General features: G+C 39.4%; 1 protein-coding gene across 2 annotated transcripts in view; it reads left to right on the forward strand.

Moving 5' to 3' along the window:
- The window catches only part of LOC104636522 (alpha-1-antiproteinase F), a 73,319-nt gene extending 50,818 nt beyond the window's left edge, over positions 1 to 22,501 (forward strand). The window contains exons 1-5 of one of the 2 annotated variants that reach the window (XM_075753057.1): positions 1,066 to 1,372; positions 12,349 to 12,994; positions 16,459 to 16,729; positions 19,570 to 19,717; positions 20,908 to 22,501. In XM_075753057.1, coding sequence (XP_075609172.1) covers positions 12,361 to 12,994; positions 16,459 to 16,729; positions 19,570 to 19,717; positions 20,908 to 21,096 — 1,242 coding nt within the window. In that variant the 5' untranslated portion in view covers positions 1,066 to 1,372; positions 12,349 to 12,360 and the 3' untranslated portion in view covers positions 21,097 to 22,501. Of the gene's footprint in view, positions 1 to 1,065; positions 1,373 to 12,348; positions 12,995 to 16,458; positions 16,730 to 19,569; positions 19,718 to 20,907 lie in introns of those variants that run through there. The other variant, XM_075753058.1, reaches the window with a different exon arrangement.
- Positions 22,502 to 24,107: the final 1,606 nt, after the last annotated feature.

Below are 24,107 nucleotides of genomic sequence, written 5' to 3' on the forward strand. Positions count from 1 at the left end.
GAGAATCCAATTCCTTAAAGCATTGGAACTGTAGCTTTCAAGGAATGGATTTTTGAAAATGTTCATGCACATAAAAATAACTGCCCTTTGCTTCTAAAGTGCTCAAATTGGTTACAAGCAATTGTATATGCTGATGAAAACTCAGATTTCTTTGTATGCTAAATTCCTTTGAAAATCTGACTCGTTGGAACTTCATTCACTTTTGAAAATGGGACATCGGCTCTGAAAACATTATGGCATTTATGAAAATATTACCTTATGCCTTCACATCAACGTTTATCATGTTGAGCCAAACTGCAGAGACTGCTGACAATGGTTGCTCTCTCTGGAGAATGTGTACTTTGGCAAGCACAGGTTTTCTTTTAGAAAAGTGCAAAAATTGGAATGGTATTTTTAGAAGAGCTATGAAGGGAATCCCATTAAGCTTCCAAACCCATCAGATAAGTACCTTGAAACTGGCAGGAGTGAAGAAATGTGTCTTTTAATGCTCAGAGTTATTTAGAAATATAAATTAATCATGACTTGATGTGAAAAATAGCACTGCCATACCTTTTTATGTGTAATATGTGGCCCACTTTCTCAAGGAACAGGTAAAAACTAAGCCAGTAATCCTGGAACTGATCTCACAACAAAAGCTGCTGTCTGCTTTTTTCCTGTGTCATATTGTTTGCACTGGAGGATGAGAGCCACCTTGTTGGACGCTATCCTATGTATATTTGCTTGAGTGACCACTGTTACCCTGCAGTAAATGAAAGGTAACCTGCTCCTACATGAAAGAAAAGTAGATTAGTGCATTTTTACTGCAAGATTTGAGCATTCATACAGGGACATATCAGAGAGAATCTGGTGCCAACAAACTCCCAGCCTTTCTTATCTTGCAGTAACCTGTTCTGGTTCCCGTAGGTTCAGGAAACTATTGCAATGGGCAAAATTGTAAACAAAGCTTGTGATATACGAAGGAAACTCCAAGAGATTGAAGCTTGATTGCTTTGAAAAGCCTTGAAAAAGCAGCAACATTTGGTGTTTTCTCTGCTGACTTCACTTGGGTTTGGATTAGGCCCCATCTTTTGTCCGTCAGAAACTAGGCTGCTGCAATCTTGCAGGGGTTCAGAGATACTGTCTTGAGATTGCGCCAGGCTGTGAACAGCTGAGGCAAAACGTAAAGTCTCAACAGCATTTTGCCATTGTGTGAACCATTTGTGAGTCGGCAGTTTGCCCTGCAGACGGTCGGGAAGTGGAGCGCAGCAGGCGCTGCAGCAGGGACTTGATCCAGACCCTGCTGAAATCAGGGAGGAGGGCTCCTGTTGTCAGTAGCTTGCTTGGATGAGGCCCTCTCCAGGAAGCAGCAGCCACCACCAGACAAGTCCAAAATGTGAGTTCCTTTGTATTATTTCTATCCTGCATTTGCCAAAGCTCCTCCTTTAGCTGTTGCGGAGTGTCTCTTCATTTAACAGCTGTTGAGCAACTGTTGGTTTTTTCCTTCCTTTCATGCCACAGCCCATTATTAAGCAACTTTTAAAATACATACATACATAGATCTATAATATATACATTCTTCAATGACTGGCTTGTACATTGAATTGAAGAGGTAGAAGGACACGTGTCTGTGGGAGGTTTCGGTCTTGTTATGGCCTGAAGAAAACAAAGTCACTTGATTTTCTTTTTGTTTTCTTTCTCTAGAAGGTATGTCTCTCACCTCGTGATGCTTTCGAATTTTTCCTAGCAGATTCACATTTCTGGTATCCACATGTGTTAGTCTTTTCTGTGGAAAGAGGGTTTGTCCCAAATGCCACTCCGTCAGAGAGACCTCTTGCTGGGCTGCTCAGGCACATGCTTGGCAGATAGAGGATGTGACAAAGAAAAGTGCCCAGCATGATGAGGTGGTGCCTATGCATGATGCATGCGGGATCCAAAATAGGACATCCTGTTTGCGGAGGAATGGATGTGCCTAGAGTAAGGATACTGAATCCTCCGGCCAGCAGTGAAGTGGGAAGCACAACATTTGTGCTGTGCCGCTGATCTGCCATCATGGCTCTACAGAACATCCTAAGTCAACCAGCTTTCCCATGCCCAGTGTCGATGCAGTTATGATCTGTCTCCTTCCAAACAGGTTTAAAGGCATATTTAGCTTTTGAAGATTTTCATAGATTGCTGCCAAAAAAAAAAAAAAAAAAAAAAAAAAAAAAAAAGCACTTGTGGAACAATTGAGCTGAATCATTTGGGGCATACACCATCTAGTGTGTGTTACATGGCAATTATGGTGAAGGCCATTCCCTTTTCATTTAGTGCCACAGTTGTAACTCACACTGCTTCTTCAGTGAGACGCCTTTCTGTGTCCACTGAGTTAAACCATTATAGGTATGATTTTCATCACTAGACCTTTTCTCCCCACCTCGGACATATTAGCCATGTAATGATGTTGCAAACAGTTCCAGTCACCCAGAACCAGTTTACTAGTTATGCTGACTAACCAAGTTCAGTACATCTCTGAGGTCCTTTGCCTTCTGGACATGTAGCTCCCTCTTTCAATATCATTACTATTGGTTCCTGTTGTTTATTGTCCTAGAGCTCATTTTCTTTGGGTAATTGTCAACATTGCCTAACAGAAGCCTTTTCAGGAAGAGCAGCAATCTCCTCCTTTGTCTGTCTTTCAGAATTTGGAAGTGTTGTTTAATTCTTAGCATATATGTCTGTCCTTGGATGATGATCTCCATAGATCACTGAACATATGCTTATTATGATCATTAATTTCTTTTATAAGTGTGATTTTCATCATGATCATGAAGTGATGGACACACCCAGAATCCTAAATAAACAATTTTATTTCCTTAGAGTTGTGCAGGCCTACAATTCCCTTGGCTGTAGCTTAAAGACATTAAAGGCATTCAGATTGATTGTTTTCTGCTAAATTAAATATCAGCACATAACAAATCCTATTTTGCTCATTTGTTTGCTTGTTGCTAAACAGTGCAAAGTCCAGATCACAATTTAACTTTTCAGCCTGTCAGAGTTGAGATAATGGGAGTTCAGCCTTTTGAATACAACTGCAAATAGTTGCAATAGTGTAGCTGGAAACAGCGTATCTCCTGAACAATGGGTTGGTGCAATGGACCGGTAGAACAACCACGTGTGCAGCTGTAATATTTCACCCTAAGGCTATTTCACAGGAGTCATTGAAAAAAAATAGATATTATTTTTCCAACCAGTGTGAATAAATCTTCATCTGCAACATTCCAGAAGGGAAGAAATTGCTTCTTGCTGAGGTGTGAAGTGTGCCCTGCTAAGAAGTATGTTCATTTAAGTTCAAATATGTCCCACTGAGAGGTCACCTCTCAGTTCTAATCTGTATTCCCAGGGAATGCTTTGCTCAAGGACACATGCTCAAGATTTTTTTGCAGTTGTTTTGTCTCATTTCCCTTTCCAGAGAGATCATTGCCCTAAGACTGGAAAGCAAGGGTATAATATATATTTACAGATCCTGGTTTCAGGAAGAAGTACACTCCATTTATTTATCCATACCTCTAATTCACACATTTCCTTAGTGTGCATCAGCTTGTTGTTGCAAACTTTGAATTTCATTTGTGTGATTTCCACTACCCAAAGATTTTCTGTAGTTGCAATTTCAGAGTTTTTAACATCACATGGGTCTGTGCACCAGGATCCAATTTACAATGAGCAATGACCTCTCTGTTTTCTACTTGCTAGTAATTCATCTCCTGGTGCAATGTTGCCTAGCGCTTCTATGAAAAATTCATTTGAATTAATAGTCAGAAAGGACAAGGACCTCACTATGCTATACAACTGCTGTGGCTTGTAAATTCTTCCAAAGTTGTATAATCAATTGCATTTTTGCTTCTTTTTTCATATTATAACATCTGTATTGCCTTGGGCTGGTTGTTACAGGAGGCATCATGAGCTAGTCTTGCCATATTTGCTTACTTTCTCAGCGTATGTCTACTCTGTGCAAAGCAGCTGTTTGCAGAGATATCTAAGGGAGCCCTGGATGAGCTAGGTCAGGTATCAGAAGCAGTGGAGTCATGCAGTGTGGCACCCTGATACAGGATGTCTTTCTAATTGGAGTTCCCATTTTGGTAGTACTCTGTATTCCCATGCATGTCTGAGATGGAGCATGCAAGATACTGTCTACAAGATTAATTCTGGACCACACAACTTCCCTGAGGGCAATGTTGGAACTGCTACCTAGGGCTAATTCTCAGTCCATTCAGAACTCAGAATTCTCAGTCCGTTCAGAATCTGAGCTTTTCTATGTGTTGAACTCCATTCAGAAGGATTTTTTTGGATGAGAGGATTGGTGTTTGTGTTCAATTTGTGCAATGTGATGTCATGCTAGACACCTAAGTTTGTTCTGAATAAGCTGGCATGAGTATATGGCAAGCAACATGCTGTGCAGAGGTCAATTGTCACATTTAAACAGTAGCACAGCCACATCAGCATAATTAGCCTGATGACTAGCAGCCTGAACAGCAGTCACTGCCTCAATTGCCTTGCTTTCAGTTCTGGGACCACCAAGGAGTCTGTTGCACAGCATAGCAATCTCTAGGGCTAGCTCCCTAAATGGAAAACTTTGCTTTTCAGCCCTACTTTCTCACAGCTCTTTTCTTAGTTTTATTTTCCCTTTGATCCCACAGTGAAAAGTCTCCTTTCCATGTTTCAGTCCTACAGTATTTCTTGCTTTCTGAGACACAGCTTCTTACTTGCCCTCCTCAGTTTGTAATCTCTGAGGTCTCACCGCATGTCTAGCAGAAGTAGTTTGAGAAAGTAGTATGCTGCAGTTTAGGTTAATCTGTCATGTTTCCCCTCTCTCCACCCCCATGAGAACTGCTTATGGATCAAACAACTTCAAATATACCGAATGAACAATAGTTGGTAACTAAATTCTTACACCTGTTTCCAGAGTATTTAGGTAATTGGTACTCAACAGTATTCAGATAACTCGGCATTTAACCAAATGCATCAGAAATTGATCTTGTCCAATTAAAAAAAAAAAAAAAAAAAGGATCTCTCATGATGACTGTCATCCTCTTCCCTGGTTTCTGTTCTTTGTGCTGACAGAGTAAGCTGCTGTCTGCATGTTCTTGACGAAATGGCTGTTGATGTTTCTTTGATGATACAAAGTGCCTTGAGATTTATTGATGAAAAATGTACTAGAGTCTGGTGACTGAGTGAACACTTTTTTTTTCAGGTGCATGTTGATAGTGTCATGCAGGGTACTATAGTTTGGGGTTACCGCTAGTCTGACTCTGTGCAGGACAAAAAATTCTTTAGTTTTGTTTATTTTGAGAAAGCCATTTGCAACAGAAATCAAATCTAGAGAGAGGAAGTAAGAAAAAAGAATCAAGATATTCTTGGGATGATTGTCTGTGTATAGTTTATTAATTTAATGTTGAGAATTTTCTCTTTGTGGTCAGCTGTGAATCTCATTTTGAATATAGGGGGATTTTCTTCACTGTAGTGTTTTTGCCTCCTCATTTATTTAAAATGTCAAGAGCTGGTGATAAGGACTGACAGTAGAAAGCCAGTAACCCTGGTGTCTGCTATCAAGCTGTTAGTGTTCTGGGACAATGAGATTGTTGAAACTAAGAGGAAAAGAGTATTATGCAGATTTTCTCAGCAGACAGAAACTTAAAAGCTGTAAAATTTCACCAAAGGCAAATCAAAGAAAATTTGCAAGGGCAAGCCATTAAAATTGCAAAAATTACGAAGTATGGGACAATGATTCACAGACAGCTTGGAAAGAGAAAAAGGAAAGGATCTTTCTTTTGTAGCAGGAAAGTCATATTTAACTGAAGGACGTGCTGAGGAGGAAGGGAGCTAATTTTATGGGAGAAACAATTCCCTGGCTTTGAGGAGAAGCCATGAGCAGTACTAATACTGGTTTTTCACTATGATGGTTCTTCAGCTTTCTTGAGGCAAAGTGCTACCTACTTCTTTTCCTCACCTCTCCCTCTTCCCTTTGCGTAACATTGAAGCTAAAGGAGATGCTGGAGGTGAGGGGAAAAGGTGTCAGTGGAGCCAAAGGGGACCTAGCGGTGAGTCATCTGAGGAGGTGGTAACTGGAATGGTGTTGGTGCTGGAGAGCTTGTGGTGGTATGGGGTGAGGGATTTAAAGGGGCATGAGAAGAGAGGGCTGGAAGGACACTGGATTTCAGGGGAGGGCTGTGTGTGAGGGAGTGAGATTTGGCTTCTGACTTTCCTGGCACCCTTACTTCTGGCTAGAAAAGCAAGAACTGCCAAAAGGGGAGAGTGGACTCAGGAATACTGTACAGCTCTGTTGAATCCTCTGCAGAAGAAGGGATGTCAGGAGAAGTTGGGTGGGATCGATCCTTCCCTACCTCCTCTCCAGGGAAAGAGAGGTGGGGAGCTGGGGGGCAGGGAGAAAAGCTGCCAAGCCACAGGTACTTCTGCCCTTTTCCTGAAAGGTGTTCTCATTTCTGACAAAACACTGCTGGCTTTGGGAATAGTGACCTAATTCAAGAAATGCTTGGAGTGGTGTTACAAGAGAGTTGCATGTCTTTACATACAGTCATGCATTTCCAGTGATACGTAAGGTATCACTAAGTGTATCTAGGAAATGTTGAAGAGTAAATTGTGTTTATTTGCTTGTGACTAGCACAGGTCTTTGAAGAGTGAATGTAGGCAAAGGGCGACTTTGAATTTGGAGGCTCTGAAGAAGAAGGAGATTGAAAGTTAAGGGAATCATTGACCAGGATGCTGGGGACATACATGTGGGATGCTGTCTGTTCCATTGACTGATGAAAGAGAGATTGAGAGACTGAGAAAGATCTTTGGAAATGAGACACTGAAGGAAGAGAACACTTCAGCCTTTGGGGGGTGTTTGTTTGTCAATTGTTTGGGGTTTGTTTCCCTACAATTTTTTTAAGGGAGCTTAATATAGGCAAATCTATTTGATTGGACTCAAACACTGCATGCTGCTGAGACTCTAGCCCAAATGATGCTGTCAGGATGATGCTCCCGGGTGGAGAAATGCTTCACATAATTTTGGGACCAGAAAACATATAGCTGTATGTTTTCTGGAGATGCCAGCCCACTTCAACCTATCCCAGTCATCAAGAGTTTGGTGAATTCTTCAACCTGCTTGCTGTGTAGTGTAATAGATTCACTGGTAGGAAATCCTGGGACTAAGGGATTGTGAAAAGTCCCGTAACTAAATGGAGATGCCTTGGAGTGTTTTCTATCTCTGTAGGTCATCTTTAATAGTGCTTTATCTACTGAGCAATAATTTTTGAAAAATTCCTCAAGATCTGAACCATTTATAAAAGACAGTATTTTTGTTATTGTAGGGAAATAGGTGTCCTAAGTCAGATGGGTCACACCATACAGGTTACATACACTCTCCCCTATTACATTTTCAGGAGAAAGTACTGCCAGCTCCAGAAAAGTATAACTTAATATAAATTTGTTTTTCAGTTCCTGTTACCTCCCTTTTTAATTATGGTTATGAGGAAGTGCTTTAGTTTCAATGGGACAACAAATTAAGAGATTCTTCCATCTCTTTGAAGGTATATACACACCTGGTATCTGTGGTTAGCACAGGCTAAGGAGAGGCTCTGGGGCCTTGTTTATGCAGTAGAATTCCCTAGTCATGCCACCAGTGGTTACTGGATATAGCAAAGAGATGAACCTTGCATAAGCAAACCTCTTTCAACCTCTTTGCTCAAAGCAGATGTATTTGCACTAAATTTTGCCAGCTGGGGCTTAAGCGCATACAAACAATTTAGTGCTACCTGTGTTAAGAGCCATGGGAACTTTTAGAAAAATCCCCAGTGTAGATAAGGGAATTTCCTGTTCACTGTCCATATCATATCTTCAACACATGCAACGTTACTCTGGAATATCCCAATCTTCAAAACTGAACATTGCCTGAATTGAATTGGCTGAATTATTTGTAAGTCAGTATTCTGCTTATAGTTATGAAATAAATGATTGTTTATAGTTGTTGAAGCTTTTTCATCATATACAGAAATTATGCAGTTGGGTCAGGAACCTTTTCCTTTACCTTTCTTCCTCTCATGGCTTGACACTGGAAAGACGTGAAAGACAAATTTGGACTTTCTGTAATACTAGTGTCCAGAGATACACATTATTCATATAAATTGATCCTGTATTGATTTTGTCTGCTCTTTCCAATCACAGAACAGGCTTTTCCATGTTCAGTAGCAGGCTTTCTCCTGCAAGTGTCCTGAGGTGTGGTCTAGGTGTGTTCAAATCTAGCTTAGTCATTCATCTGTCACCTTGTCATTAGCATGGCGTCTATATTTAATTGGGCTTCCTTCCTTCCTTCATCAGAAATCAGTTTTTATATACCATGAAAACTGCAGCCCATTATTAAGAGTTAGCTCTAAGTGAGATTCTTGGCTCTTATTTATACAAGAAGCAGTGAAAATAGTATCTCAAGTACTCTTTCAGATGAGCGCCATGCGTGAAGAACACATGATGTGTGAGTCCAGTATACTGCCTCAAAGCCTTCTATTTCTCAAGCTTTAGTTCATAACAACTTGTTTAAGAGGGGTTTTTTGCAATGTGTTGAGTCGCTTGATAGGCCGTAATCATCAACAACTTTCACTGGTTGCATCTTTGCCTCCCAGAAAATGTTGCTGAGTTATTGTTGTGGTTAGTATTTCAATTGTGCTTAGAAACAGCATTGAGATCAGCATTCCATCCATTTTGTGTATAGTAAGGGTTGTTCCCTCCCCAAAAATGCTTGCATTTTGGAAGAAAAATTAAAGAAAATATTATCCTAATTTTAGATATGAGACATGAGGTGCTGTACTTGGGGGTCTGGGGGTCCTAGTGGACATCAAGTTGACCATGAGCCATCAGTAAGCTCTTGCAGGAAATGCAGCCAACAACTTGAGCTGCATGAAGAAGAGTATCACCAGCAGGTCAAGGCAAGTGAACCTTCCTCTCTACTCATCCCTGGTATGCGCATCCGGAGTGCCACATCCAGTGCTGGGCTCCCCAGTGCAAGAAGGATGTGGGCATACTGGAATGACTCCAGTAAAGTGCCACAAAGCTGATCGAGGGATTGCAGCATCTAATGTATGAGGAGAGGCTGAGGAAAAGGCTTGTGGGGATCTTACCAAAGTATATGAATACTTGATTTTTGAGAGGAGGAGTAAAGAAAGAGATAGCCTTTTCTCAGTGGCATCCAGTGACAGGACAAGGGGTAATAAGCACAAATTAAAATAAAAGAAATTTCATTTAAATGCAGATAAAAACTGTTTTAGTGTCAGTGTCGTCAAACACTGAAACAGGTTGCTCAGAGAGACTGTGGAGTCTTCATTGTTGGAGTAAGTCAAAACCCAACTGGACACTGTCCTGAACAACTTGCTGTAACTGACCCTGCTCTGAGCAAGGCGTTGGACTACATGGTCTCCTGAGTTTCCTTCAATAGTTCTGTCATTCCGCACCCACCAGCTTGCCCCAGCAGTCACGGGAGTTTATTGTAGTGAGTAGAGCAGAGCACAGGATACCAGATTGTCTGATATGACCCAGCTGAACTTGGCACATGATCAGAGGGGCCTGCTCCCCATGTCCCAGATCACAAGATAGTAAGCTGGTCTAAAGACTTGCTCTATTTAACACCCTTGTTCCTAGGCTTCCGCCCCCTGTCCCCAGGCCATGCTTGTAACAGGGATCACCTGCGTGCGATGGCATCCCAGCCGCATTCCTTCTTCCCCGGGCGCAGGGCCATGCAAGTGGCCCAGGAGTCGCTATCAGAGTTCTTGCTGCCAGCGGATTCCCTGTGTGGGAGTGGATAGTCAGGCACATTTACAGCAGCATTTGCTAATGTAGCAAAACAGTGTTTTAAGACCTGCACCCATTAGAATCATCACTGGCTTCACCTGGAGACAGTCAAGCCCAGGCATGGATATGCAGGAGACAAGCAGGCTAGGTCACAAAAATTCAGATTGTCCCAGTGCATCAAGCCTTGTCCTCTTGCCTTAGCGGCAGCAATGCTATAATCACTGGAAATTATGTTCAAGCTATTTCTCTGTAGTTACTACTTCTGATGACTCTCTTGTTCATAAAATAGTAGATTTGGGCAACTGAGATGTGTATGAATGTTTGATATTAAGAAACAGTAGGTTCAGTTTGAGAAAAATTGGTTTGAACCTAACCAGGGCGATCAGATTGTCATGAATAATAAAAAGTCACGTGTGAAACATATATTCAGCAAAGTTAGGTGTCCAGTAAAACTAGTTTCAACATTGTTTGCACTACCTAATCTCTAAAATTATAATGTGTGAGTCACAGCCCTTAGATGATCTTAACCTTTACTAGAGGATACCCTGCTTTGTGTTCAGCAGCACAAACAACTGAGCAAGGACCTGTGCAGACCTGGTGAATACAACAGGACCCTTTTGACTGTACCGTAAGTAATGCATTGTTTTTTCTGTGGAAAAATTGTCAAATGTTTTATGCAGGACAACAGTTTCTGAATAATCAATTGAGAAATGACCATGTTCATATTTAAGTTGCAATTTAAGGATTTTTGTATTGTTTTATTACATTTTTGTTGTGGGTTGTTTGGGTTTTTTTTAATAAAAAAGATAAGTCCTCTGTGAGATAGGCATATTTGTATAGTATAACTCTCTTTAGGAAAACTGCATCTCTAAATGTTTTAGTGAGTTAAATGATGTAAATGGATGATAATAACAAATGTAGGGCATGAAATGAAATGGAACTGGGAACTTAAGAGTTTATCTTGAAAGCTTCTAGAGAGTTTGGAAAAAAAGGAAACTGGATAGAGGTAAAGGCTAAAAGAATTAGAGTAAGAGTGATAGTGGAGCAAGTCACAAACAAATCAAAGAGCTCAGATTTAAATGTGTTCTAGATATGAAAGTGAACTGTCTGAAAGTGGTTTGTCATGGGGCTCAGGCCCTTCCTAACAATAGTAGTATTACTATAACCATGATATTCAAAGGGTGTGAATTAAGGAATATTTATAGCATATATTATTAAAGCAGAGATCATCATTCTGAGTTCACTAAATTTTGGAGAACCAACATGCTGGAAAGTGGAGAACAGAAATGTGGGGTCATGGTAGGAGCTGATAAGGATTCAATCATTTTACAAGGCATGAGAGTCTGAATACAATTTCTCATTGCAAATCAGAAACCTAAGATATTTTTCCCCTTTGAAAATCCTTACCTTTTCCTTTAGAGAGTACTTTATAAAAGATTCTGTTGGTAGAGTGATCATATACCACAGCAGGATGTTCTGGATTTCCAGATATTCCACATCTTTGCTTCCTTCTGTCTGTTGACAAAAGTTGTTGAAACAAGTGTGGTACAGTATTAATTTCTAGAGTTAAGAGTATAGCCATATTAAAAGTTTCCATGATGCTCTAGAAAAGGCTTTCCTGTTCTGGAGGAACAACGATATTTATATCGTTGTTCCTCCAGAATTCACTCATTCATCTTCACATTTTACCATTTCAGCCTTCTCTGACAAAATCACCCTTTGCTATCTTTCTGATGATAAGCAGCATGATTGTTCTAGAGTTTCCTCTTTCTTTTTTTTTTAATATTTTTAAGTGAAGCTGGACATGCCTTTGCATGCAGCGGGCACGCTTGTTTCCATTTGCTGTTCTATGTACACACTCATTTTCCCTTTCTTAATAAGCAACACTATTTCCAGGGTCTTGATAAATTCTTAAATGCTCAAAGCATATTTCTCTCTTTTGTTAGTTATGTGAAAGTGTGGGGGTTTTTTTAAAAATGGTGCTCAATTGTTCCAGGCTTTATGGAATCACTGTAAATGTTCATCACTTCCTCATTAACAAGTGCATTTACTTTCTCTATGATGCCTGCCTATATGTTTACGTGCAGCCCATGCATAAATGTGTATTTTAATTCTCACAATGGAGGAATATTGTGCCTTTCTTCTGCTTTGAATTTTCACTTGCTAAATTTAACTGACTAGCTTTGACTGGTTCCCTTCTGCTCTCTTATACGTGTACTTTTGACTTACAGTTTTTTATCACTTAAAGCCACATCAAAACCAGAACACTGGAAACAAAACAGTTTCAAAGGAGTTGTAACCTAACCTTAATGAGGGTGTATTTGGTATTGCTTCATCCCTCTTTAACTTTAAATTTTATTCTTTCATAACTTCTTCAGTAGGTTGAGTAATTTTCCAGAGTCTGCTTCCTTGAAATAGAAAGCGGGTATCCCTGAATTCAGATGGCTTGGAATCACTGGTACCAAGCCAGCTCTGTGCAGTGAAGGGATTGATTTATTGCTAAGCACAAGGTAAAAAAATTTGTAAGCCAAATGTCATTTTTATTTTCTTCTTTTGCAGAACCACAGAAACATGAAGATGTTGTTTTTCCTGTGTCTTTTAATTGTTGGGATTCATTCCAACAGTTATTGCTGTGAGCCTAATCACCAAGGTGTGAGAAACCAAAATCAAAGAGGCCAAGAAAACCGAAACATGCCACAGCAGACTGTAGGGAACAGTGTTTGTCGGTTCGCATGTTGTTTCTACAAAGAGATTTCTTCTCATGAAAACAGTGGGAATATTTTCTTCTCTCCTTTGAGCATCTCTACTGCCTTTGCAATGCTGACTCTGGGTGCCAGATCAGACACTCTGACACAGATTCTTAGGGTCCTTAGCTTTAACCCAAATGAGATTTCTGAAAATGAAATACATGAAGGTTATCGTCAACTCATGCAAATGGTAAACAGAAAGAATAAGGGGTTACAGCTGAATATGGGAAATGTCCTGTTTGTGCTTGACCGACTGAAGCCACAAGATAAATTTTTAAGTAATCTCAGAAACTTCTATGAAGGAGAAGCTTATCCTATGAACTTCAAGAGGGCTGATCAAGCCCAGATAAAGATCAACGAATATGTAGCAGAAAGAACCAATGGGAAAATCAAGGACCTCATAAATAACCTTGATCCACTTACTGAAATTCTCCTTATTAGCTATATTTATTTTAACGGTAAGATATACATATCATATTCTCCTACTTCATACATTATTTTCTCAGGTCAGTCTTGGACTATGGTTTTGCAGATGGGACTCATATCTTATTTTCCTTTTGGTCCTCACTTACACTTGATTATAAACAAAGATAATGGAAATTATGTTCTGCTTGACACTGATGATACCTCCTAGCAAAATTTATGGCAAATTTTCCTATATTTTTAATATATACATTTCTTTCCTGCTGAAGATTAAGTGAAATACACTTTGACGAAGGCATCTCTATTCAGTAAAGCATCTAGTCCTATACAATCTAGTGTGATTTAAACACTTTCTTAAATGCTTTGTTGGCTAGGAATTAATTTGAAACCCACTTTAGCTATTTTTTTGTTTAGCAAGTTCAGAGTTAAATTCAAAGAACACTGTTAAAGTAAAACTTAGCATCTTACCTAAAAGAGAATGTGTTTACTCCATAGTTCTGTTGTTACTGAGATGCTCATGTATCCAAAGCTAAACATGTAACAGTACCTTTAGTTTCACACTCACGTTCTCCTTTCTTTTTTTTTTTTTTTAAACGGATAGTATGGCTGTAGTCCTGATGTGTCTAGAGGCATAGGTTTTCAACCTTTTTTTTTTTGATTTGCAGATTCTAATATTTTCCAGTGAAGAGGTGGACCCATCAGTATCAAATACAAGCCTAATGACAATAAGCTTGTTTTTCTTAATTAACTTGTGCAGTCTGCTTAGATACAGTCTACAGATCTTCCCAGAGCTTTTCAGACTGCTGATCTAATGAGAAGAAGAGGAGCAAGGCTGTAAGGCTCAATCAGTGGTCTAATAACAAATACTGTGTCTTCTTTCAGACTTTCTCTCTGTTACTCATTTTATCCTATTCTGAAAACAGAGCAAGTATACTCAGAAAAATAACATTCTGTAATCTATCTGATAAAATATCATTAAGCTTTTTAATTGAAATGGAGGAGACATATTAGAAATGCTATTTTTTTAAAAAGAAATGCTATTCTTTTAAAACTATTAACCTGGATGCTTCCACTCTCCTCCCCAATATGAGGCTTCCCCTGAAAGTTATTCAAAACCATGTTTTTGTTTTGTTTTGCTTTTCATTTTGTGTCTCTGCTCTTTCTGTTAATCTCTGAAGATCTGGCGACGTCTAAATGGAGCTGTTTGGAATACAGATGATTGATGTTTCTTAATTCTCTTTAATACATACTTGTTTGTCTCAAATAATGTTTTCAAGATAGGCTTTTATTTAACATCAGGTACATCTTTCAAAACAGGCAAAAAACCTGTTGATTTTTCTTTTACTGAAAGGTGTTTGGAGAAGGAACAATAGTTTTAGTAGCACAAGGGGAACAAAAGCCTGAGAAACCCTGTATTAAAGATCACGGTGTGTTACAGATAACTTTTACATGTTCTAAAAATAAGTTTTGTTTAAAATTAGATGTTTGTTCTTATAGCTGAAATGATTTCCCAGCTCCTCCAAAGATGGTGGAGATTCAGGTTTAGCTCTTCAATTTTAAAGAAAATAGATTAAAGAATAGCATTAATAGCAACAATAAGAATTTTTGTCTTGAAACTGAGAGTAGGTTAATGCTAATTGATCTGGAGGCTGGGATTAATCTGGAGAGGATCTCTAAAGCTCGGGTACCTCTATAACCAGTCTATACTTCTAGGCTCTTGTCTATTCTCTGTGCATGACAGCCTTCCTTGCCCAGTGCTGGTGACTCTCCCCCCCACCTTTTTTTGTGGTGTAGCGTAGTGTAGAAGTCCTTCCCTAAGGACAAAAGTCTGGCAATATTTTCCTGGCTTACAGCCAGTGGGCACATGATTCCACTACAGTACGCCAGTCCCTCATCATGCCCTAGCCGAGCTGGTCACCACAAAGTATCGTACTTCAAGGTTCATTTTTCCACTTAGATGCTGTGAAGCATTTGAGAAAGATGCCATCCCTCGAAGGCAGCATCCTAAGAGAGAGGAGAGCATAGGAATAAGAGTTCCTCTGAAACAGGAGGAAAGGATTAGTGAATATCATCTCTATCTAATCTATGTGTTAAATCCTAACATCCTACTCAGTTTTTAATCAAGCAAAACTCTTTCTGAAATCAGTGGGTGTTTTCCCTGAGTTGAGTAGATAAAGGTTGTTTGAGTGTTTCAGGACTTGTGTCATTCATGTTTCTGTGATTCATTCTGCTTTTTTTTTCGTTAAGCATATCAAGGCAGAAGTCCTGCCTGCTATATATCTGATGATAGAAGAAGTCACTGTTAATGAAGAAACATAAAATTAGCAACTTTTCCCATTTTCAGAGTATTGACAGTTGTCAGTTTATATTTTCAGAGCTCAAGACGTGCACTAAGTGTCATTTTACTCTTTCCAAATACTAAATAAGTGCTGTTTATGTCTATTTCACAGATGGTGGAAACAGCAGATGATGATTATTTCATTTGTACCAAGCTACCTAGTAATCATTGTTCAAATAGAAATCAGAAGTCAAAAGGCGTTGCATCTTGTTTCATGTTTTTCTTGATGGTACTTATTTTATGTAGCATTGTGACTCTACTTTTGCCCACTAAATTTCATAAAAATGAGATTTATTCTAGAAGGCAAAATTTACTACAGAGCAACACCTCTTTCTTAAAAAAAACCAACCAAACAAAAGAAAAACAACAACCAAACAACAAAACAAAACAACCCTCCCCCCCAACTTTTCCTCTTTTTAAAAATCTACTCAGCCTCTGAAATAGATGAGGTGGGTAGCTGGAATTTGGCTTAGCAATTCCTCTCTGCTGAGGACAAGAATCTTTCAGAGTTTCAATGTAGACATTTTCTTTCACTATGACTAAGTGAGGAGCCTTTGGAAATTTAATACTGTGAGCATGACAGTACAAAAGGTTTCTGGTTTTGTTGTTTTGTTTTGCTTTTTAACCCAGAAGTCTGGTAGAATTAAGTTCTTCATGACTTTATTGGCCATCAGCTAAAGTGGCATATAAAACCCTTCTCTCTGCAAGTAACCTGAATCCCTTCATTTCTTTGGAGAATTCATCCCTCATGTCACCCTTCACAAGTATTTTTTGGTGTGGCAATAAGGAAAGGAGAGAAACTTTCTTCTTCTGAGCTGTTCTTTAAAGGCTGCATCATGTGAGGTCTTTATAGGCTTCTTAAAACTGTTGTCATGGGGGAAAATTGCATACTAGAACTCTTGGTGTCTCATCTAAATGAAGGATATTGCAGCCTGCTGTAAGATCTGAGGGAGTTTTTTTACATCACACTCTACTTACTGTGTGTTGCTATTGAATTATTCAGGGTATTCAGTAGGATCAAGTGCTTATTGCAAACTGTTTTATCTTTGAAGCTGATCCAGCTGTACCAGTTCCTGTCATCTGTGAATATGTCCTATGGTGATATGTCCTGTGGTTTCATGTCCTCAAAATATCCTGTAACTCTGTCTCTTGTATTTCAAGCTGAATGGGAAAAACCTTTCGATCCAAAATACACTAAAAAGAGCAAATTCTTTGTGGATGGGAACAAGGCTGTTGAAGTCCCGATGATGTTTGGGATGGGCCTGTTCAAGCACGGCTATGATGAACAGCTCTCTTCCACTGTGGTGCAAATGGATTACAAAGGAGGTGCTTCGGCTTTTTTCATTCTGCCTGATCAAGGAAAAATGAGGAAGCTGGAGAAAAGACTGTCTTGTGAACGTATGTCAAGGTGGAGGACATTAGTCTCAAAAAGGTAAAATTCCACAGTTCTTGGTTTAGATGGTAGGCAAGGAGACACATCAGTTTCAATCTGCTGGGCTATGCCACAGAATCAGGATGCTATTTTTAGTTCCGGTTTAATCTACAGAAGAACTCCTACTGACCAAAGTTGAAATCTGTCTCTCTGGTGTCCCTGTGTTTTCACATTCAGTAATGCACAAAGTGAAAACCTTCAAAGCTTTAGGACTTTTGCTGTTTCCGCGTTTTGTTTCCCATCTCCATAGCCCCCAGTTCTCTGTCTTAAGACCTTTTCTCACTTTTTTTGGGGGGGAGGTCGTCTACCTTCTCCTATTTTCAAATAAATTCCTACCACTTTCCTTCAGCCTTTTTTCCTGTCTCTTGCTTCCTTTCTGCCTATTTCAGTTACCAATAATTGCACATTTAATGCTGAAATAACAACTTTGATATGGCAATTGAGAGGACAAAGCTCAGTGATAAGGTTATAGAGCAGCTGGCACATCGCAGAGCGCCATATTCAGGCTCTCTGAAGGCTTAGAAAGGCAAAATTGGAATAAGCTACACTTGCTTCAAGGTAACTTTGAGACCAGAAGGCAGAAAGTTTATATGCTTTCTAAAACCAACTTTAGACTCCTTCCATTCAGTGTCATGTGTAGTAGTAGCCTTTGATGGGACAAAGAATGTGTACAAGCACAGGCACAACATCTTTACAGAGTGAAGCCCTTGTGTGCGTTCATGAATCTGATGTGTCACCTTCACATGTAGAGACCTTCACATGTACGCATTTGAAAATTGTATTTTAAATGGTCAGTTCTGAAAATGAAAATGGCATCCTAATACAGAAAACCAAAACTAGTGTAATGCTCTTAACTCTGATTCACTGTTAAATCTTATCAAAAGAATCTAATTATTTTTTTAATTTAAAAAAAGACGGAAAAAAGTATGTAATTCTCTGTGTACCTTCACAGTTTTGAAACTTCTGGGAACAGTTATGTCGTTTGTGACTAAAATCACTATAGGACAAATAAGATGGTGAATCAAAATACTTATGAATCATTTTTGTCAAAGAAACCCAATTGCCTTTAAAATCAACACTAAATACAATTGGGAGGATTTATATTTCCTCTCTCCATCCTCTCCCCCTCCTCAAACTGGAATAATCTACCTAAAAGCCATGAATGGGAGATGTAAATCTGATAATATAAAAAGGCATTACTGTCAAAGATGAGCTTGTTTTGTACAGCTCACCATTTTTCATCATGACAATTCTCTCCTCCAAAACTAAGGACACAAACTCCTCCTTTTCCGGTTTTCAAAGCATCTGAATGCCCTTGCTATTATTAGAAGTCTCTGGGAGGTCTTAATAAATGGGTTTGATGTAGGATGTGGAATGACTTAAGGACTGTGGGCAAGCTGGTTTTGTCCCTGTTTCTCTGTCTGCAAACACAAGTTGCAGAGGGATTGTGAGGAATATTTTTAATTACTGTTGGATGCTAAGCGGGATAGTGCCAAAGTATTGTTAGTACAGGCAGCTGAGATCCATTTAATAGCTGAACTGTATCACTTTCTCTTTTGGAAAGTGCATCCCAGTGCTTCCTGCCTGGTTGCATTGTTGCTGTGTGCCTACAGCTTTCCCTTTCCTGCATGGCGAAAGCAAGTGGGGGCTTGTGAATGAGTGACTTTATGTGATAGCAAGACAGATAATTCAATGATAGTTGCATCCTCCCTTGAGACAGCAATCAGCACAGTCAAAAATCAGGCAGAAGTAAGAGATCAGCAACCTGTTATCAGTCCACTAGCACTCTCATTTTTGGGTACCAGCCACTTGGCATGAGATGCTGTGCTACGCTGGAGGTATGGGCCCTTTCCTTCCCACTTGTCCACTGCATGACTGGCTCTTTGGCCAGCTCCATTAAGTGTTCCACATCTCCCTGACCTGAAACCCTGGACAGTTCTTCTGGTTTTTCACCAGAAGACGCAGCTACTGTCAGCATTATCACTAACCGCTGTCTCATTATGCTGCTTCTAGCTGTAAATGTTCAGTTTAACCTTTGAAAAGGAATTGTTAGACCCTTATTGAAAGAGCAGGGAAGAAATCAGTCAGAAATACAGAGCTGTGATTGATTTTTGGAAAGCAACAAATGATTCATTTTAAAAAAATTAGTAAATCAGACATTGGTCTTGGCATAGAAAAATAATTATCTATTGACTAAGTATATTCTGTCAATGTGCTTTTGTTTTTTACTTTGTCATCCATACAATCACCACCACATATTGTCCTGCTCCTTTGGTATACCTTTTTTGTTTTCTCTGTCCAGATTTATATGATAAACACACAAGGCCAACTTCCCCCCCCCCCCCCCCCCCCCCAAAAGTAACCAGTAAACTTGGATGTGTTGGATTTTTTGTGTCCAGCCTGAGACACCTAAAAGAATTATTTTTTTCACAAGGTGAATCCTCTGCATCGTCAGTAATGGGGCATGATGAAGGTACTTCCAGCAGAATGCACAAATTACCACTAACTTCTGAAAATGTCAGATGAGGATCCTTAGGGAGGTACAGCTGTACTGTTGTGCTGAATGGTCACTGGGTCAATTCACTGTTCGTGTGTTGGCTTACCGCAGATTGTGAGCCAGCAACTGACAATCCTATCCTCTCAACCAGTGTTCCAACATTGTTATAAACCTTTTTTTCTTTGCCCCAAATAAATGTCACTATACATCTCCCATGTAAGCCAGAGAGACCCTGCAAGCAAAATGTCTTTGGGGAGAAAGCAAAATGAGTTTGTCTTTACACTGTTACACTGTGATATCTGATCAAAAGTTTCACCATATTCTTGCACTTCTTTCCTGGCAGCTCAGTAAATTTGTATCTTCCGAAATTCACTCTTTATGGGACCTATAACCTAAAAAATATGTTATATAAAATGGGCATCATGGATGTATTCACTGATAAGGCTGACCTGTCTGGGATCACTGGGCAGCCCCAGCACAGAATTTCCCAGGTAAGTCATACTGTTTTTGTTTTATGGGCCCATGGTTACTGATACTTACATCACTTTCTTTACAACTATTCAGGGTGCAAAACTCATGTAAAGAGGCTTTGCTTCATATGAAAATGCGGCTCTTGACATACAAAGTATTTCACCCATCTTACTTGCACTGTCAGTGCCATTTAGTTGGACCAGGTTACAACTCTGTAATTTTTTAATCTAGGAGGCCTTTTTGATCTGTGTGAGGCAACCTTATAAAACAGACCTGACCAAATCATCAGCTCTACACACCTGAGTACCCTCCTGCAGCGTGTTGTTACAGTCATTACATCGCTGCTTCTGTTTGTGTCTCCCTTCTTTAGCCTGTAGGGAGCAAGTAGGGAGCTGTAGGACATATTACTGCTTGTGTTTTATGGAGGGGAGAAGAAAAACACTGCTTGGTTTTAAACTGTTTGGGGGGGAAGGAAAATGCAGTTATTAAAAACATTTGGCTTCAAGCCTGTAAGCAATGACTCTCATTAGTCCCTGGCCCAGGCAAAAGCTACAAATAAGTCAAACTTCAATGAACCTAAAGTTAAAAGCTGACAATCAGTGCAAATTTCATTGTCTAATATGAACAAAACAACTACCTTCATGACCTCAGGTGGAAGCTGGTGAATTAGGATCTGTGAATGTCTTGATTTTGCAAGCTAAAACCTACATGTTTCTCTGCTCTTGCTCTCCATTTCTGGCCCTTCTCCTTTGCTCCCGTTTTTTTCCAAGACATTAAGGAACATGGGAAACATAATTTCAGGATGCTATTCATTGTGCTAATCTGCATGTTAATTCTTCAAATATATGAACTTGTAATAGACAGTTAAATGTGATCTTGCTCTGTTAACCTTTATTCTAGATAACCTTTATCCATAGATCTGCACAAGTGCGAGCAAGGAATAAGAAAAGAAATGTAGCAAATGTTTTCACTAGCAGGGACACACTCCTACACCAGGGATGGGTTTTTCCTCTCTGGGGCTAAGATAGATATGCTGCATGTAGCTTGCCAATTTTTTTTTTTTGTCAAACTTTGGTCTCTTTGTGAAGTGGACTCACACCTGTCCATCTGATGCTTGTTTCTTACCAATAACTTCTTCAGGCACTTTTAGCTTAAGTTCTTATTTAGGTGACTGGTTTTGTACCTCCTTGACATGTCTGTTTCTTCACAGGCTATTCATAAGGCTGTGATAAAGGTGGATGAGACTGGCACCGAAGCAGCAGCGGCCACAGGCATGGAAATAGTGCCTATGTCTGTTCCAGTTACCATTACACTCAACAGGCCCTTCCTAATGGTCATAACTATGGAGAACAATATACTCTTCATGGGAAAAATTGTGAACCCTCTGAAAAAAGATTAAGTTGATGTACAAATTAGGTATGCGGTGATCACCACTGTTAAATCAAGTGTTTGACCTGATGAGGATGGCATGGCTACGGAGGGCTCTTTCCACCTCTTAACTGATGTTATTCACTGTTTTTTGTAGATGACACTCTTCATCAATTTAAGTTGTCATAGTTGCATGTTTGTTTGGGCCTTGTTTTTTTTTATTTTTTTTTTTTTTTTTAAAGAAGGTTGCATTCAGGCAAAACAGTCATTAGATCTGGGACAAAATAGGCCTGTGTGATACTGACAGCATAGATACATCTTCTAGCAGGGACGATGGGGAGCATGTGGGTGGAGAGGGTTGTGTAAGCCTGCTTCTTCACTCACGGCTGCCTTCTTACCCTTCTTTTGCGTTGACTGACAAATGGATACAAGTTATGGCACTTTACTACTTGTGCCCATTTTCCTACCAACATGAAGTTCATATCTAGCATAGATCTTAACATGCATAATGCTTACTATCTTGCATAGTACCATTGTTGTCCAGTGAGTCTATTACATCCTTCCCTTCCAGCTGTCGTCCCAGCTAGGCTGCTGCAAAGGGGTCACAAAGAAGGCGTGTTTTTTCCCCCGCAGATACATACTGGCCTGCCCACTGTTTCTATGAGAGTTTACGATCCAGACTCATTCCAGGGCAAATGTTAGAGGCTCTAAAAATTGTGTCTAAGAAAAGAAGAGGTAGATCAGGTCTCTGCAGTTCAGCACCCTGGAGCCGGCCTTTGTGAATCAGGTATATAGCTCAGAGCAGCCAAAAAACTACTTCTAGCCTATGGCTGCACCTAAACCAGCTTTTAGAAGCCCCCAAGCAGCAGGAAACACAAGCCATCTCCCCTTGGTGCCGGTGCCTGTACCATTACCATCTGGCCCTGGGAGATTACCCATGGTAGTAAGCACCATTCCAGTATTGTTTGTAGGATCAAGCACCCTACCAGTAACACCTATACCCCATCAGTGACACTTATCGTGTCTCTTGACATAACCCCTTCTGTTCCCAGACTGTCCAGCAATACAACATTGGTACTCTATTTCTCATCCGCTTCATGGTTAGTATAGACACAATATTATAAAGATCTGTTTTCACTATTAAGATACACAATACTAAAAGTCACATTCATAATGCACATGCTTATTTATTTTTTCTTGTTTACTTTCCTATTTTTTCTTCTATTTTTCACAACATCTATCAGTATTTTATTTCTTTGCTCATGTTCATGGTATATATCTGATCTCTGGTTGCAGGAGGGGTAAATTATTGACTAAAATGGGTTAGTCTGTTAATAGGTATTAAGCATTAACACCAGTCTTTGTACAGCCTTGAAATTTGCAGACAAATGTACTATGGTAGAAGAAAGACAATGAATAAACATGACATTAAAAAGTTTCTAATTTTGCTACTTTATTTCTATAATTCAGAGTTAAGATATAGGTATGGTTCAAGCAGGTTTTTTCAACTGGTGTCAACAAACAGCTGTTAATGTACTGCTCATATAATTAGATCAGCATGGTAATGCCAGTAATGAGAAAGCCCTCTGCCTTTGGCGAGCAGTAAATCCCTGTTCAGCATATAGTAGGTTATCTCTGTTAGGAGGAGAATGTTTTGGGAAGGTTAGCCATTTCTTTGATGCAGAATTGTTTATTTCAAAGGCTATAGACAGCATGCTGCTTCTACTCTATTAGTGTATAGCTTCGTATGTGTCTCTCATCATATCTCTTCTGAAAAGCTGTTTCTTGACTCCCTCTAATAGCTATGTTACCAGTTTTGGCATGTGTGTTGAGCTGTGGTTCCTGTTATTCCATAAACAAAATATAGGCCATCTGGATCATACTTTTTTAAATAAATTATGACAGGGAAACAAGAAAAGTGCTTAGAAGTGATCAGCTTTTTGTAGAGGAACGCACTTCCAAATTAAAATCACAGTGAAGAAAAATTAATGTGTGGCATTCAAATTGGGCAATAAGGAAGAATAAATTTAGCATTTCCCAAATTGAAAACTAGATGTACTCAGCTGGTTTTCATTTGTCTTTGACTGCATCACTGAATCCATAGCAAACCTTGACAGAGGGTACTTTTTTACAGGTTCTTACAGATCTTTGTAATTTATATTGATATGGAGGCACTGCAGATCTTGCTAGGTCACAGTTTTCTGACATATAACCAGATCTTGCAGCTTGCTTTCCTGTAAAAATATACAGCAATGCATTTGGATGTAAACCCAAAAAATCTAACTTAAAATGGAAAAAAAATAAGGCATATTTACACAGCAAAGTAAATTAGAATTAAGAAGAACTTCAGAAAATGGAAGTCACGATTAAATTGGGGAACATCCTCATCCAAAAAAGAACCACCCCACAACATTAAATCTAAGGCTGTAATAAGAGAGGACAAGGACAGCTTGGAGAAAAAAACAAACAAACAAAAAAAACAAAAAAAAACTTGCATAAGTCATAGCATACAATAATATATACTTTATCAAAGACGTCATAAACCTGCCAGAGAGCCTGAGGGGCCAGTAGATGTTTGAAGTGTTAAAGAAGTGCTCAAGGGGGCAATGGCAAAACAGAAAAGCTCAGTCCATTGCACGTGTTCTTCCTTTGCAGTGGTTGAGCCTGGGCAACTATTTCAAGTTGGACTAAAATAGAAGAGTTTTTAGAAAAAAAAAATAATCGAAGAGCAAGTAACAACAAATTGCCAGGACTGTTTAGTATGCATGCAAAAGCTCTTAGCTGTCTCAAGAAGAAAAGTGTTAAGCTTTCCACTGTCATGCATCAGTTAGACTGGTCTCTGTTCCAGAGAAACAAGAAGTGACACACGTGACAAGTTTTTAAAAAAAGACGCAAGTGAGCATGCAGTGAATTGCAGAACAGTTAGTCCAGCTTTGGTATTTTGGAAGCTGTAGAATTTATAGTTGTATGGATAAGTATGACAAAACATTGAAGAACTAATACGACTTTACCAAAGGATTCTTTGAAAGAGTTGATTCATGT

This window comes from Balearica regulorum, chromosome 5 (genome assembly GCF_011004875.1).
Source record: "Balearica regulorum gibbericeps isolate bBalReg1 chromosome 5, bBalReg1.pri, whole genome shotgun sequence".
Classification (NCBI taxonomy): domain Eukaryota; kingdom Metazoa; phylum Chordata; class Aves; order Gruiformes; family Gruidae; genus Balearica; species Balearica regulorum.